This window comes from Amblyraja radiata, chromosome 12 (genome assembly GCF_010909765.2).
Source record: "Amblyraja radiata isolate CabotCenter1 chromosome 12, sAmbRad1.1.pri, whole genome shotgun sequence".
In the NCBI taxonomy this organism is placed as follows: domain Eukaryota; kingdom Metazoa; phylum Chordata; class Chondrichthyes; order Rajiformes; family Rajidae; genus Amblyraja; species Amblyraja radiata.
Window position 1 is genome coordinate 45919340 of NC_045967.1, and position 15273 is coordinate 45934612.

The 15273-nt window shown below is 41.4% G+C and overlaps 1 protein-coding gene across 1 annotated transcript in view; it reads right to left on the reverse strand.

Annotated features, from left to right (window-relative positions):
• Positions 1–12101, reverse strand: part of cul4b (cullin 4B) — a 42395-nt gene extending 30294 nt beyond the window's left edge. The window contains exons 1-4 of the mRNA XM_033030689.1: positions 11438–12101; positions 3479–3594; positions 2179–2282; positions 394–463 (exon numbers count right to left, since the gene is read on the reverse strand). Of these exons, the coding sequence (XP_032886580.1) occupies positions 394–463; positions 2179–2282; positions 3479–3594; positions 11438–11867 (720 nt within the window). The 5' untranslated portion in view covers positions 11868–12101. The remainder of the gene's footprint in view (positions 1–393; positions 464–2178; positions 2283–3478; positions 3595–11437) is intronic.
• Between the last annotated feature and the right edge of the window lie 3172 nt (positions 12102–15273).

Sequence of the window (15273 nt, forward strand, 5' to 3'; positions counted from 1 at the left end):
AAATAAGCCTGTGATTCCTCTCCAGAACTACAAGAATATTTATTTTTGTTTCCAATTTTTAATTGAAACAATCGTATTGACTGTTGAATTCCAAGTACACAATCGCAGAAATAGATTAAAAATACCTTTCCAGTGGCTCAGGTTCAGCCTTTAAACAAATAAATGCCTGATCTTAAAAATCAATAAGACCCAAGGAACCCAATCAGTGCTTCAACTCACCATTTCAAAGAGAGGAGTGAAATTGAGAATAAAATTGAACTAACCGAATGATCATTGTCCCCCTTCCATTTCCAAGATGAATTTCAATACAACTTCAATGCTGAGTGACAACATTTAATTGTGTAGACTTTTTTAAAAATAAATTAAATACCCTAAATTTGAGGTCGTACTTACCATTTGTCTGCAGTGATCCTGCCAGCATTTATCTATTTTCTTTAAAAAGAGAACACTATCCAAGGAATCCGTGGAGAATTAGTTAAAGAAAATGGAAAATGCAAAGTTAGTTCCTAATGAATGAAGAAAGCAAATTTCCTGGCATTTACACCATAGAAATGTTTTGAAATTTAGTTAAATAATTTCCCACTACTTGATAACACAAGTGAAATGGAAGGAATAAAATATCAAATTGTCACATATTTATAACAATGGAAGAGGAAGCTCAGATGACCACCTTCTTTATTGATGAGATTACCTAGGAGCACCTGTGGTAATAAACACCATGCTTGCTGCTCTACATCACGTATCCAGATTTCAAATGTCAACGTTCATTTGAAAGTGGTAAAAAAAAATCTACATGCTTGTAAGTTGTACAAAATACAAGATGAAGTACTATTTCAGAAAAAGTCTCCATTAATACTTAAAGCAAACGGAAACACTTTTAATATTTACCAGTGCTACGTTGATAATTTAGTTACTGGTTTCAACAACCCAAAGAGATACAAGAATGGTTTATTGCTTATCACTGAGTAAATTGTGGTCACTACCGTTTTTGCAAGCACTATCCATCCATTGGTGGTCATACAAAGAAAAAAAAGCTAGTTACTGCTGCTAGTTGTGGCTGAAAAACTGGAAAGGACTTCTGGGTCTTTTCAGAGTGCCAGGTGGTCCTTTACACCGATACAGTTACATTCTATACTAATCCAATTGGTACTTTGTTGGCAAGGGCCATTTGAGCCAAGTATTAATAAAGAGATTACTATCAACAATCCAAGTTTTTAAACAGTCGAATGAAAAATACTTGAAAATCTTTCCGGCAACATTGAGCTGAAGAGACAGGAAAATAATTAAACCATTCAAAACATGACATTTCCAACCAAATGATTCGCAAAGAAAACTTTACAATACAGAACCTCAAATATTTATTTTGAGTCTGACTATTGGCTCTCATGAAAAATGTCAATGTTCTTCGCACCACTGTAAATGATAAACAACAATATCCACGGCTAATGAGTGAAAATCAGCGTGGTCTAAAAGGAAAGAAAAAACAGGTAAAAGTGTTGCAGAAACCATATGCAAGTGGTGGAAATGTGTAGGAAGGAACTGCAGATGCTGGTTTAAACTGAAGATAGACACAAAATGCTGGACAGGCAGCGTCTCTGGCTAGAAGAAAAGGGTGACGTTTTGGGTTGGAAGTCACGGGAAAGGGAAATGAGTGATATAGATGATGTAGAGAGATATAGAATAAATGAATGAAAGATATGCAAAAAAGTAACAATGATAAAGGTCATTGTTAGCTGTAACTAGGTGAGAACAAAAGTTGGTGCAACTTGGGTGGGGGAAGGCATGGAGAGAGAGAGAGAGAGAGGGTGTGTAGGGGTTACTTGAAGTTAGATAAATCAAGGGGTTGAAATGTTGAGTGGTGGAGGGGGGAAGGGGGGTGGGTGGGAAGACAGATGACAGTGGGGGAGAAGTGCAGGAGAAGCCATAAGTTCAGTCAGAAGATTGAAGGAGGCAGAAGAGGTATATGTAAATAGTGATAACATTTCTGAATTACTGCAGCCACAAAACAAATAAAAGACCATTCCTGGAAGCTGAATTTTCACACAATGGTCAAATGTGCAAACGCCATATTTGTACTCCTTTATATATAATATACAAAACTTTAGAGTCAAGCTCAATTTCAGCTTTATTGCCTACACAAGTACCTCCAGTAACATTGTTAAGCAAATTAAAGGATATTCTCTGAACTGGTGAATTTGAGCTTTGATGTGGTCCTCACAGACTTGTCTCAGCTGCTTGTATAAATTTGCTGATACTTTGTAAGAACAAAGGTTCTCCACAGCCTAAAAATTAAAAAAACATTATTATGAAGAACATAAATCTCTAGCTTGCCTACACAATATACAAACTAGCTATTTATTATAACCTTTATTATAACCCACAGAGCCCATTTTAGCTGGGTTATAATTCCACGGTTCCACAACTACGCATTAAGTGTCCAAGTTAGTCACTCTACATGCATCAGCAAGCTACTTAGCCACACTGATCAGAGCTATTAAGAAACACAAGGATTTCAAAAATATGTCTTCAGGGTCAACACCACAAATTCCCTTCAAGAACCAACATTGCAATAAGTTGGCCAAATAAAACCACAGATTTAGAATGTTGTTATCTTGGGAATGTTGAACATTCTAATTTCATTCATCTAGAGTCATGTTTTTAGACCTGACCTGGACAACATAGATGAGCAGCTTTTTCTATTTGTCAAGGCATCACAGCCAAGTACCGATTTGCTTTTCTCACACATTTTATTGGATAGTGAGTAATAAGTACTTTGGCTGATTTTCTCCCTGCAATCTCAAATTAGAAGGTCAATTTGTGGCGCGAGGGCCTGGTGCAGATGGAATTATTTGTCAAAAATAGACAGCAATGAGAGGAAAAGTTGAGAAGGAAATAAAATATTTTATTGGAAACATGCAATATTAAATGGCATGCAACACTAAATTATGTGGTTAAGTAAAAAAAACTTGGATAACTTTAGTCACATCATTACTCTAAATTTAAAAAAATCATATGCTTATTAAAACTCTGATCTTGTGTGTGTGTGTTTATGTGTGTGTCTTTACATTTTCGCGAAAAAACTATAACGATAAAATGTTTACATATTCCGGGTAACATTTTTCCCGTCGTGGCCGGGATCACCTTATCTGAACATTTCATGCTTTATTTCTCGACTTATTACTGAAAATGTTTAAAAATATCAAAAGGCTGAATTTAAACGACGAGCTTCCTCCCTCTCTGCCCCACCCCCCCCCCCCTCTCTGGCCACGCCTGCGCAGTTGGGGCAATGCATGAATGGATAGGGCGGGGGATGGGGGTAAAAGGAGCAAATTAATATTAATATTAAGGGGTGTGCGTGTGTGTCTGTGGCCACAGCGCCCCCCCCCCCCCCACAACCACTTGGTCTGTATTTTATAACGGGACCCAACGGATCCCACTTGGTCTATATTTTATTAAAAACATGCAGCGTGTTTATCACCTGATAAAGTTCCTCTAAATTGTATTTGATTGAGGTGCTCTTCTGAATTGCTTCCACTGCTTCTTTCAATTTTTGCCAAGTTTCATTAGTGTAATTATCAGGCAGTTTAGGTTTATCTGAAATTAAATAAAAAGAGCTACAATAACCATGTTATGGATTACTGAATGAAAAGAAACATTCTGCAAATTTCAGTACATTTGGGAGAAAATGAAGAGACAAAATACAAAAATTTGTGTTGCACATTTAGTGTAAAATGTTTCCCTACAGGAACTGTAGCTGGGAATCATAAACACAGGTTGTGAGGGTCCTTTGACATTATGCGGCTTTCCCCCCCCCAGAAACTGCACAGAGAAAACAGTTGCAAAAAAAATGTTTTCCCTACAAGTGCAACAACTCAAGCTCATTGACAAACACAATCATTCATGACCAATTTGCTATATTCAGTTAGCTCTGACATGGTAGATTGTTTACTTTTTACTTGTACAAGGAGACAAAAAGAATGCCAGGTTCAATTCTCAATTGCAGCAATTCAAAAACCAGTCCTTCAAAGTGCTCAGCCTTGAACAAGGCCTTGACTTGATCTGACGGTTGTCTTACACCAAACACATTACTAACAATCATAATATGGAATGCAGCTTAAAATGTGTCTGAAGATTCAACGTCACCTTGAAATTGTCAGCCATCGGAAAAAGCACACTAAAAATAATTAGCTGGATATATTCCATTACAACATTCTATTTTCACCTCAAGCAACAGTGCCTAAAATGGGGACAACAGATATTCACCAAAGCCTTTATTGGCTACACATACAAAAGTTCACAAATCAAGTAATAAGTGCATCTTACAAGTTGATCTATCAAGTATTCACTTTCTACAACAAAATGAAAAAGAAAATAATGATTGACACAACTGATGTCAATTTTCTCCATCAGCCATTAAAGCAACAAAGATGTCAAGGCATCTTGCCAAAACTGAATCCAGGCTGTAGCTCAAGAATCAAATCAATAATTCTACACAGGGCGTAGCAGGAGGTGGTCAGGTAGCTTTACTGCATTGCTAAAAATAAACTACAGGAGGAACTCAGCAGGTCAGGCTACATCTATGGATGGAAATGGACAGATGTTTTCGGCCGGGACCCTCCTCAGACAAAAGAAAATTTTCAAATTTGCCTTTGAAAGGCACTAATACTGCACTTTCAGGGAATTCATTCCAGATGGCCAAGATTTACGGCAAAAATCCTAAGAAATGTTATCTCTTACTCTCCTTATTTAATCTATTGTGATTCTTCAAGATATTTTGCTCTCTGTCTTTGTTTTAGTGAGCACCTTTAATTTTCCAGTCAAAAGTCACACTCAAATTTCTACTGCAACCTAAGCCTTCAATTTACTCTCTCTGGTGTGGTACATTACTGAACTGAAAGAGAATATTCTATTTGAGGCCACACCAGTGATTTAAAAATAGGTTGAGCATAACTTCTATGCATTCACATTATTTGTGTCTGTTTCAACAGTCAGGACTATCACGATGTTTGTCAACTTATCTTGTCATCTTCAACGTTTATTAAGTGCATAAGATGAAGTAATTTCCTTTACTTACAATTATGCAAACTAGCTAACATTGCATCTCATTATTGTACTAAAATATATGATACACTTTTACAATTTCACTTGCCATTTCTCTGCCCATTCTATCAGTCTGCATGTTTTTTCCAAGTTTATTATTGCTATCCTCATTTTAAACACTATCAAAAAAATGTGAGATTTCCAAAGGCCAGTTTTGGACAATCGTAAAAACAATTCACAATTCCAAAAGAACAGAAAGCAACACAAAATATTTGAGATTTTATCACAAATTCCACTGAGGGGCAAGATTACAATATACTACTAGCTTTCAAGAAAACATTTAACAAATGTCTTTTTTTGATATTGAAAAGAGCAGAAAATAGGGAAACCAGTGGATAGATGGCTTTCGGAAGCCTTTCAAAAAGATTGCGCCCAAAGAGATTATGAAACAAAATTAGAGGATTGCAGTTAAACTGTTGTGGATTGAGATTAGGTTAATGGTCAGAAAATAGATAGTAAAACAAACACATTATTTTCAGGTAGGCAAACTACAACTTGTGGAGAACAGACGGCAACAATGCTTGGATTCCTGGACATCATCTATAATGAACATTTTGCATAGGAAGCTAACATAATTTCGTTCAGACCGTAAGGTCTGAATGACAATAAAGGGATTCAATTCAATTCAATTCAATTCATAATATACCTAAATATAAAAAATACTGCGGATGATATTGAATATCTGAAATAAACAGATAATGCTGGGAACACTTTGTAAGGCAGGCAGCACTTGTGCAAAGAGAAACATTTAATGTTTCAGATTTAAGACCCTTCCACACCACTGTTAGACAGAAAACAGGTTAGTTTTAATCTGCAAAGTAGGAGCAGGATAGTAAAACAGGGAATACCTGATTAGGTAAAGTCAGGTTGCTGTGAGAACATCTAGTTGATGGGCTAAAGGAAGCAGATCACGGGGGGGAAAAAGAATCAAAATTCCATCTTGTCCCTTTAATCCTTCTTCGAATTAGCGTCAATTTATGCTTCCTGGATTTTATCACCCGTCTAGGGAAGTGGTTCCTCTCAATATTCTACACTGGGTTATGTTCACTGCCAAACTTCCATTCAACAACCTAATAAATCATCTTTGCACTATTTCCAATGCAAGCACATCTTTCCTGTGTGGTGATATCAAAGCTGTACTCCAAACTTAAACCGTGGCACAACATTGCATGCAGTTCTAGATTACCTTCCTCCTTGTATGTTCAATGTCTCAGATTTTAACTAATCATGCTACTTTTAAGCATACGTGTAAATGTATTCCAATGATCCTTTATCCCCCCCCCCACCCCACCCCACAGCAATGAATATCCACACACCTTCTGCATATCCCTTAGCCTACTTGACTTCTCCAAATTTTTCCTTCACACCACTGAAGGATTGAATTCCATTTACCACATTTCGGACCTACTGACCAGACCATCCTATCTCCCTTTAGTCTGAGACCTCCTCCTCTGTCAACCTCCAGGCCAAGTCTTTCAATATCTGTGAACTTGTAACATGTTGCCTACATTTAAAGCACTAAAATATCTGACATACATTAAAGAACAAAGAACTGAGCCCTCTGGAACCCATCTGGGAACTTTTCCAGTCACAGAAACACACAACTATTAACCTTCATTCCCTGTCTCAAAGAGTCCATTTCAGAACCAATTTGTGATCTCAGCTTTGGATTCTATGGGGGTGCTTTTGCCCTGCCTGCCAAGAGGGAGATTGTCAATAGCCAAAGACAGAAAGACAACGATCGGTGCCTCTTTATTCCAATATTAACCGTGTCGTTTTCTGCAACTATATTACATCATGATCATTACCACAAAACGTTAAAATGTGACAGTTTTCTGGCTGTATCACCTTTTCATGTAGTGAATTCCACACCTCTACAACAAATATTATCATCCACCCCATTTTTATGTTTGAAAGCCCATAGCAAAAAATGTGAAGCTTCCCTATTTAGTCCTTCCTTCAGCAACCGCCAAAAACTTGTATTCATGTACATTTATGCTTATTTACACTTACGCATTCATATATATTTCATTAAGCACAACTAGACTGTTTTTCTTCCTCTCAAACTTTTGTTTGCATTGCCTTCCTTTCTAGTTCTGGAACATGCGTAGCTTCTTTCTCCTGCAAGTTAGTCTGAACCCTCCCCAATTACATGAGCAAACTCACCTCACCTTCACAGGGTATTGTGTCCATGTTCCATTAAAGTAGCACGTGGTTTGCACAGGCACCATTTTCCACAAAACTAAATACAACATCCTGATAATCTGTCGCCCATTCTCCCATATACTCTCTCCAACCACTCATTCATCTACATTGTTCTCCTATTTCTTTATTCTCCAGTAAATACCACCAAGAGCAACACAGAGATGACCAATTTTGAAAATGTTCTCCTTGGCTTTTCAACTCATTAAATCTGGCCAGAGAACCACATCCATTATTCTACCTTCACTATTCGTAGGGACAAGGATCACACCTCCGTTTGTTCACCACTCCCTTTCAGAGAGTTCTGCAGCTACCCAGTGATATAATTAAATCTAGCAGCAAAACATCCTTGAATCACACCGGCAAATGTGTGTGTTCACTCAGAACCACCAATGACTGCTTCGATCTTTTATCGTTCCACTCTCTCCCTGTACAAATGGGGCACCCATGCTTTTGTTCTTGGCTACAATCTCCAGATTAAAAACAAAATTCTGCTGAGAAACAATTCTCTCAGATGGGTATCCTGCTTGCTCTTTTGTCTGTCAGTCACCCAGTTCCCGAGCAAATCAGATTTATTCTTATTGATAATTAGTATTCTTTCTCTGAACCATCAATCCAGACTTAACTGAACTTCACTATTAGAACCTGATCCATCCCATTAAAGAGCATCACAAGGTTCAATGTATTTGGACCAAGATAACAACTCAACTTCAACACTCCGACAAGCATTAAAAAACAATCTTCTCAGTTGAGACTGCTGATGACTACATCAAGTAACTGTCTTCCACATGAAACGGGGGCAACTCCATTTCACTTCAATGCTTTTCCTTTCAATCATTTTGTAATGATGGAAGGAGTCGCTAACATAAATTGCTGACTAGCTACAATAACTACAGAGATACATGCTCAGGGGAATAGTAAATTTGCTTCACTTACATATATCCTTAACATCTACATCAGTCAACTATTAAATAAAACTATATATTACTAATAATTCTGCACTTTTTTTGCAAGACTACATGTTCAAAGACAATAATTAGGATAGTTTTTTAAATTTATTAATTAGACATGTAATTGTCCATAATTTAGATTTTCAATTCACCACAAAAGGCTTACCCTATTGGCCAAGTACATACGAGGCCATAAACTGCCTTTCTTTCTCTGACATAATTATCAAAATACTGAGTTATGGTCATTCTAGATTTGATCACAGCTTCCATTGTGAAAAGTTTTGTTGAATAAAAATAAATTAAATCAATTCAAGTTTTCTCTCTCATATGCAAAGTTACCCCAATTTTGTCTTTCATCTACAGAGTTACAGATTCAAAAATTTCTCACCCTAAGTGATCGTCTCACATCCAGAGAAAGTCTTTTTTTAATTACTGCAGAGAATGAATCATACCTGGGATCTCTTTAATGGTTCTGACATTTTTGCCAATATCAAGTGAATCAACATCTAATTTGAAATCAACCAAATTATTATTTCCACTCTGCATTTGCCAGTTGCACCTTGACAGTTCAGAAAATACCAAAATGATCATAGGTTCAATATCCATCTTACATTATATTAGCCAATTTGTAATAACCCTGAAGATAGACACGAACTGCTGGGAGTAACTCAGCGGGACAGGCAGCATCTCTGGATAGAAGGAATGGGTGACGTTTCAGGTCGAGATCCTTCTCTGAATGCTACAAATGGAATACATATTGTATTCATTGTAACTCACTGATGCAAATTCCTTAAGTTCTTTGACGTCTTGCCTATTTTTCATTAAAAAATGGATGAATGCTAACTTTCTTAAACTCAACGAGGACAAGCTAGAAATTTTATTACTTAGATCAAAACCTAAGAGAGATGTTACTCGGTAAACTGGGAAATTTGGCTGCCTATGTCAAACAAGAAGTCACATGCCAGGGGGTAAAAATTGACAATGATCTTAATTTTAAATCTCACATAAATAAGGTAACAAAGTGTGCTTTCTATCACCTCAGAAATATTGCTAAAGTACGGCCTTTCTTAACTCAACATGACTGTAAAAAAACTCATACATGCTTTCATATCAAGCAGACTTGATTACTGTAATGCCTTATTTACCAGTCTGCCTTCAAAATCCACCAACAAGTTACAGCTCATTCAAAATGCCGCAGCCCGGCTCTTAACTAATACCAAGAAAAGGGAACATATCACCAGTATTATATTCCCTTCATTGGCTTCATGTGAGATCCAGGATAGTCTATAAGGTCCTTCTTGTCTATAAAGCCCTAAATGCCCAAGAAGCAGCCTATTTTACATAGTCCCTCCTTCCCTATGTCCCTACTCAAGCGCTCAGGTCTTCTGATGCTGGCTGTTAGCCACTCAATGCCGCAGCAAAAATAAAATTGGTTAAGCAGCCGTTTTCAATTACACCCCCAAGCTGTGTAATACCTTACCCAGGGCTATGAGAGACGCCCACTCAGTTGACATTTTTAAACGGCAGCTAAAGACTTATCTTTTTAATCAAAGGTAGACAAAAATGCTGGAGAAACTCAGCGGGTGAGGCAGCATTTATGGAGCGAAGAAATAGGTGACGTTTCGGGTCGTGACCCTTCTTCAGACTGGGGGGGGGGGGAGAAGAAAGGAAGAGGTGGAGACAGTGGGCTGAGGGAGAGCTGGGAAGGGGAGGGGAAAAGAGGGAGAAAACAAGGACTATCTGAAATTGGAGAAGTCAATGTTCATACAGCTGGGGTGTAAACTACCCAAGCAAAATATGAGGTGCTGCTCCTCCAATTTATGGTGGGACTCACTCTGGCCATGGAGGCGGACCAGGACAGAAAAGTCGGATTCGGAATGGGAGGGGGAGTTGAAGTGCTGAGCCTCCAGGAGATCAGGTTATTGCGAACTGAGCGGAGGTGTTGGGCGAAGCAATCGCCAAGCCTATGCTTGGTCTCACCGATGTAGAGCAGCTGACACCTAGAGCAGCAGATGCGATAGATGAGGTTGGAGGAGGTGCAGGTGAACCTCTGCCTCACCTGGAAAGACTGCTTAGGTCCTTGGATGGAGTCAAGAGGAGAGGTTAAAAAAACCAACTGACTTTACTTCCTTTTTCTTTTTACACTCTCACTTTTATATAAATCTGTGCTATTTATGCTATTAACTGCCTATGCTCTTACTGTTTTTAATTGTATTTTTGTTTAGACCTGTGTCTATGTGGAAAGCAATTTGTATGAAAAGTGTTATACAAATAAAATTATTGTAAAGCTTTTATCTCATGGTCATTAAAAGACTAACATATCTCTGGATAGACTCACTCTGTGAAGAATGAATTGATCTTAATAATAATTGAAAATGAAAAAAAAGACAACAAATATATAGGAAACTGTCAACAACCTTCAACTCGAATTTCTATTTTTTGTATTCAAAATAATGATTTAAGTGTCAGTTTGATCAGGATTACCAAACCATAAGTTTAAGGATGTAGCAATACATGATTCTCCCATTAAAACAATAATACCATTTTCATTCAGTGCAAGTGAATTAACAAACCTTATTCTTACTTGAGCTTAAATCATTTCAAGAACATTCACAGTAACACAATTGTGACATGTAATAAAATACAAGTAAATTAATACAATATTCAATGATTAAGAGTTAAAATACGTTTAAAATGGAAACAAGGGAAACCATCTGGTCATAAAACAGTACTGGAGGAACAGCGTTTGTGAGGGGAATGGACAGGTGTCATTTCGGGTCAGGGTCCTTCAGACAATCTGGTCCTCAGGAGAGATTTTTCCCCATTAAGATCAACTTTTTAAAAGCATAAATTAAGCTTATCAAATGTGCATATTCAATTTGAAAGTGCTATAAAAAAGTGAGATAGCAATCCAATTCTGTGGTGTGATCATTGCCTGGACACATACAAATCATGCAGGAATATGAACATGATATCGTTTAAGATGGTATGGGTCATACTGAAGGACTGGAGGACAAGATCAATCTTCACTGTGAACATGATTATTTTATAAGCTTGATTATTTTTGATGTGTACAACCAAACACGATGCATAATTAAGGACTTTAAATGAACTGACACCGGCCTAGGCAAAGAGCAGATCTGAATCAGTTAACTGCCACATTTTATTTAGAAACCTTGTTGTACCTTTGAAATTTTTAATAACTAGTTTTTTAGCCGTTCCCGGCTTGCTGGTGGCGAAGGTGGTGGACTTTGTCAGACCGTTGGCATGCCCCGTTAGCACTGAGCAGCCGCTGCTTTTCCTCTGCTCCTCCGCCATCATTACATCGAGTCCCACAAAGTCCAACGAATCCTCGAACTTGACTCTCTTGTGGAGCTGGTGGTTGCAGCAGGTGGAGGAGGTGGAGGACGAGGAGGTGGAGGTGGAGGTGGTGGTGGAGGAAGAGGACGACGACTTGGGGGCTGTGGAGAAGACCTGGAGTTGGGTTTGCTGTGTTGCCTGATGCTGGTGCTCAAACTCGGCGGCCTGGGCTAACTTTCGCTTCCTCGGACTAACATCAGCCTGTTGTCGCACCTCCTGCGGTGAATTTTGTGAAGAGAGGCCCGTTCGAAACATGAAAACTTAAAGCCGACGCCGTCTTTCTGTTTCTCGTTGGGTTCTTTTCTAGGGGAGGGGGGGGGAATAAAAAGGGCGAGCGCGCGCAGCACTGTCACGGGTAAAGCGAGAACCGGGGGGAGGGGGCGGAAAAAAAAAAAAAGAAGCACACAAAACTGGGACCGAATCGGTCAAATTTATCGGTCACTTGTTTTGTCAATAGAATAAAATGGCGACGCTTCCGGTGGCGCGGGGTCGGCCGGGAAACCTAGTGTCCTGTGACGTCACTGCGAGCACGTCACCGGGGCGAGGGAGACACAGACAAAGATACTAGAAATCTTTGGACACAAGGGGTTGGCAGAGAGAGGGAGAGACACACACAGGGGTTGACAGAGAGAGAGACACACACACACACAGGGGTTGACAGAGAGAGAGAGAGATAGACACACACACACACACAGGGGTTGACAGAGAGAGGGACACACACACACACAGGAGTTGACAGAGAGAGGGACACACACACACAGGGGTTGACAGAGAGAGGGAGACACACACACACACAGGGGTTGAGAGAGAGGGAGAGACACACACACACAGGGGTTGACAGTCAGAGAGATAGACACACACACGGGTTGACAGAGAGAGGGAGAGACACACACACACACACACAGGGGTTGACAGAGAGAGGGAGACACACACACACACACAGGGGTTGACAGAGAGAGAGACACACACACACACACACACAGGGGTTGACAGAGAGAGGGACACACACACACACAGGGGTTGACAGAGAGAGGGATAGACACACACACACAGGGGTTGACAGAGAGAGGGACACACACAGGGGTTGACAGAGAGAGGTACACACACACACAGGGGTTGACAGAGAGAGGGACACACACACACACACAGGGGTTGACAGAGAGAGGGACACACACACACACAGGGGTTGGCAGAGAGAGGGAGAGACACACACACACACACAGGGGTTGACAGAGAGAGGGAGACACACACACACAGGGGTTGACAGAGAGAGGGAGAGACACACACACACACAGGGGTTGGCAGAGAGATGGAGAGACACACACACACGGGTTGACAGAGAGAGGGAGAGACACACACACACACGGGTTGGCAGAGAGAGGGAGAGACACACACACACACACGGGTTGACAGAGAGAGGGAGACACACACACACGGGTTGACAGAGAGAGGGAGAGAGAGAGATAGACACACACACAGGGGTTGACAGAGAGAGGGACACACACACACACACGGGTTGACAGAGAGAGGGACACACACACACACACGGGTTAACAGAGAGAGAGAGATAGACACACACACGGGTTGACAGAGAGAGGGACACACACACACACACACACGGGTTGACAGAGGGAGGGACACACACACAGGGGTTGACAGAGAGAGAGAGAGATAGACACACACACAGGGGTTGACAGAGAGAGGGACACACACACACGGGTTGACAGAGAGAGGGAGAGACACACACACACAGGTGTTGACAGAGAGAGGGACACACACACACAGACGGGTTGACAGAGAGAGGGAGAGACACACACACACACACAGGGGTTGACAGAGAGAGGGACACACACACACACACACACAGAGGTTGACAGAGAGAGGGACACACACACACACACACACATGGGTTGACAGAGAGAGGGAGAGACACACACACACACACACGGGTTGACAGAGAGAGGGACACACACACACACACACACACACAGGGGTTGACAGAGAGAGGGACACACACACACAGCACACACACGGGTTGACAGAGAGAGGGACACACACACACGGGTTGACAGAGGGAGAGACACACACACACACACACAGGGGTTGACAGAGAGAGGGACACACACACACGGGTTGACAGAGGGAGAGACACACACACACACACAGGGGTTGACAGAGAGAGGGACACACACACATACACAGGGGTTGACAGAGGGAGAGACACACACACACACGGGTTGACAGAGAGAGGGAGAGACACACACAGGGGTTGACAGAGAGAGGGACACACACACACGCACACACGGGTTGACAGAGAGAGGGACACACACACAGGGGTTGACAGAGAGAGGGAGAGACACACACATACAGGGGTTGAGAGGGAGACACACACACGCAGGGGTTGACAGAGAGAGGGACACACACACACACACACACACACACACACACACAAGGGTTGACAGAGAGGGACACGCACACACACACACGCAGGGGTTGACAGAGAGAGAGAGAGATAGACACACACACACACGGGTTGACAGAGAGAGGGACACACACACGGGTTGACAGAGAGAGAGAGAGATAGACACACACACACACAGGGGTTGACAGAGAGAGGGAGAGACACACACACACACGGGGGTTGACAGAGAGAGGGAGAGACACACACACGGGTTGACAGAGAGAGAGATAGACACACACACACACGGGTTGACAGAGAGAGGGAGAGACACACACAGGGGTTGACAGAGAGAGGGAGAGACACACACACGGGTTGACAGAGAGAGGGAGAGACACACACACGGGTTGACAGAGAGAGAGATAGACACACACACACACAGGGGTTGACAGAGGGAGAGACACACACAGGGGTTGACAGAGAGAGGGAGAGATGGACAGACAGACACGGGTTAACAGAGAGAGGGAGAGACACACACACACGGGTTGACAGAGAGAGGGAGAGACACACACACACACATGGGTTGACAGAGGGAGAGATGGACAGACACGGGTTGACAGAGAGAGGGAGAGACACACACACAGGGGTTGACAGAGAGGGAGAGACAGGCAGAGAGACACAGATAGACAGATATGGATAGACAGACACACGGGTTGACAAAAAGAGGAAGAGACACAGATAGACAGAGAGATATAGATAGACAGACAGACAGACACGGGTTGACAGAGAGGGAGAGATAGACAGACGGGTTGACAGAGGGAGAGACAAACACAGAGAGAGGGAGAGATAGACAGACAAAGATAGATATGGATAGATAGACACAGTAGTAGAAGGAGGGATGGATAGAGAGATGTAGATAGAGACAGACACAGGCGTTGACAGGGAGAGGGAGAGATGTAGACAGACGGGTTGACAGAGAGGGAGAGATAGACAGAGGGAGAGAAAACAGACACATGGACACAAGACAGAGAGAGATAGAGAGACAGAGAGACACACACATGTGTGTACACAGAGACAGTGACAGACAGAAAAACAGAGAAACGCACACGTTCACAGACAGAGAAAAACACACTCATTGACAGACAGAGAAAGACACAGAAAGGGAAAGACATACACATTTTCAGAGAGAGACAGAGAGAGATATTGAGAAAGACACACTGAGATGGAGACACGAAGAGGGAAGCTACTGGGCCTCATGTTGGT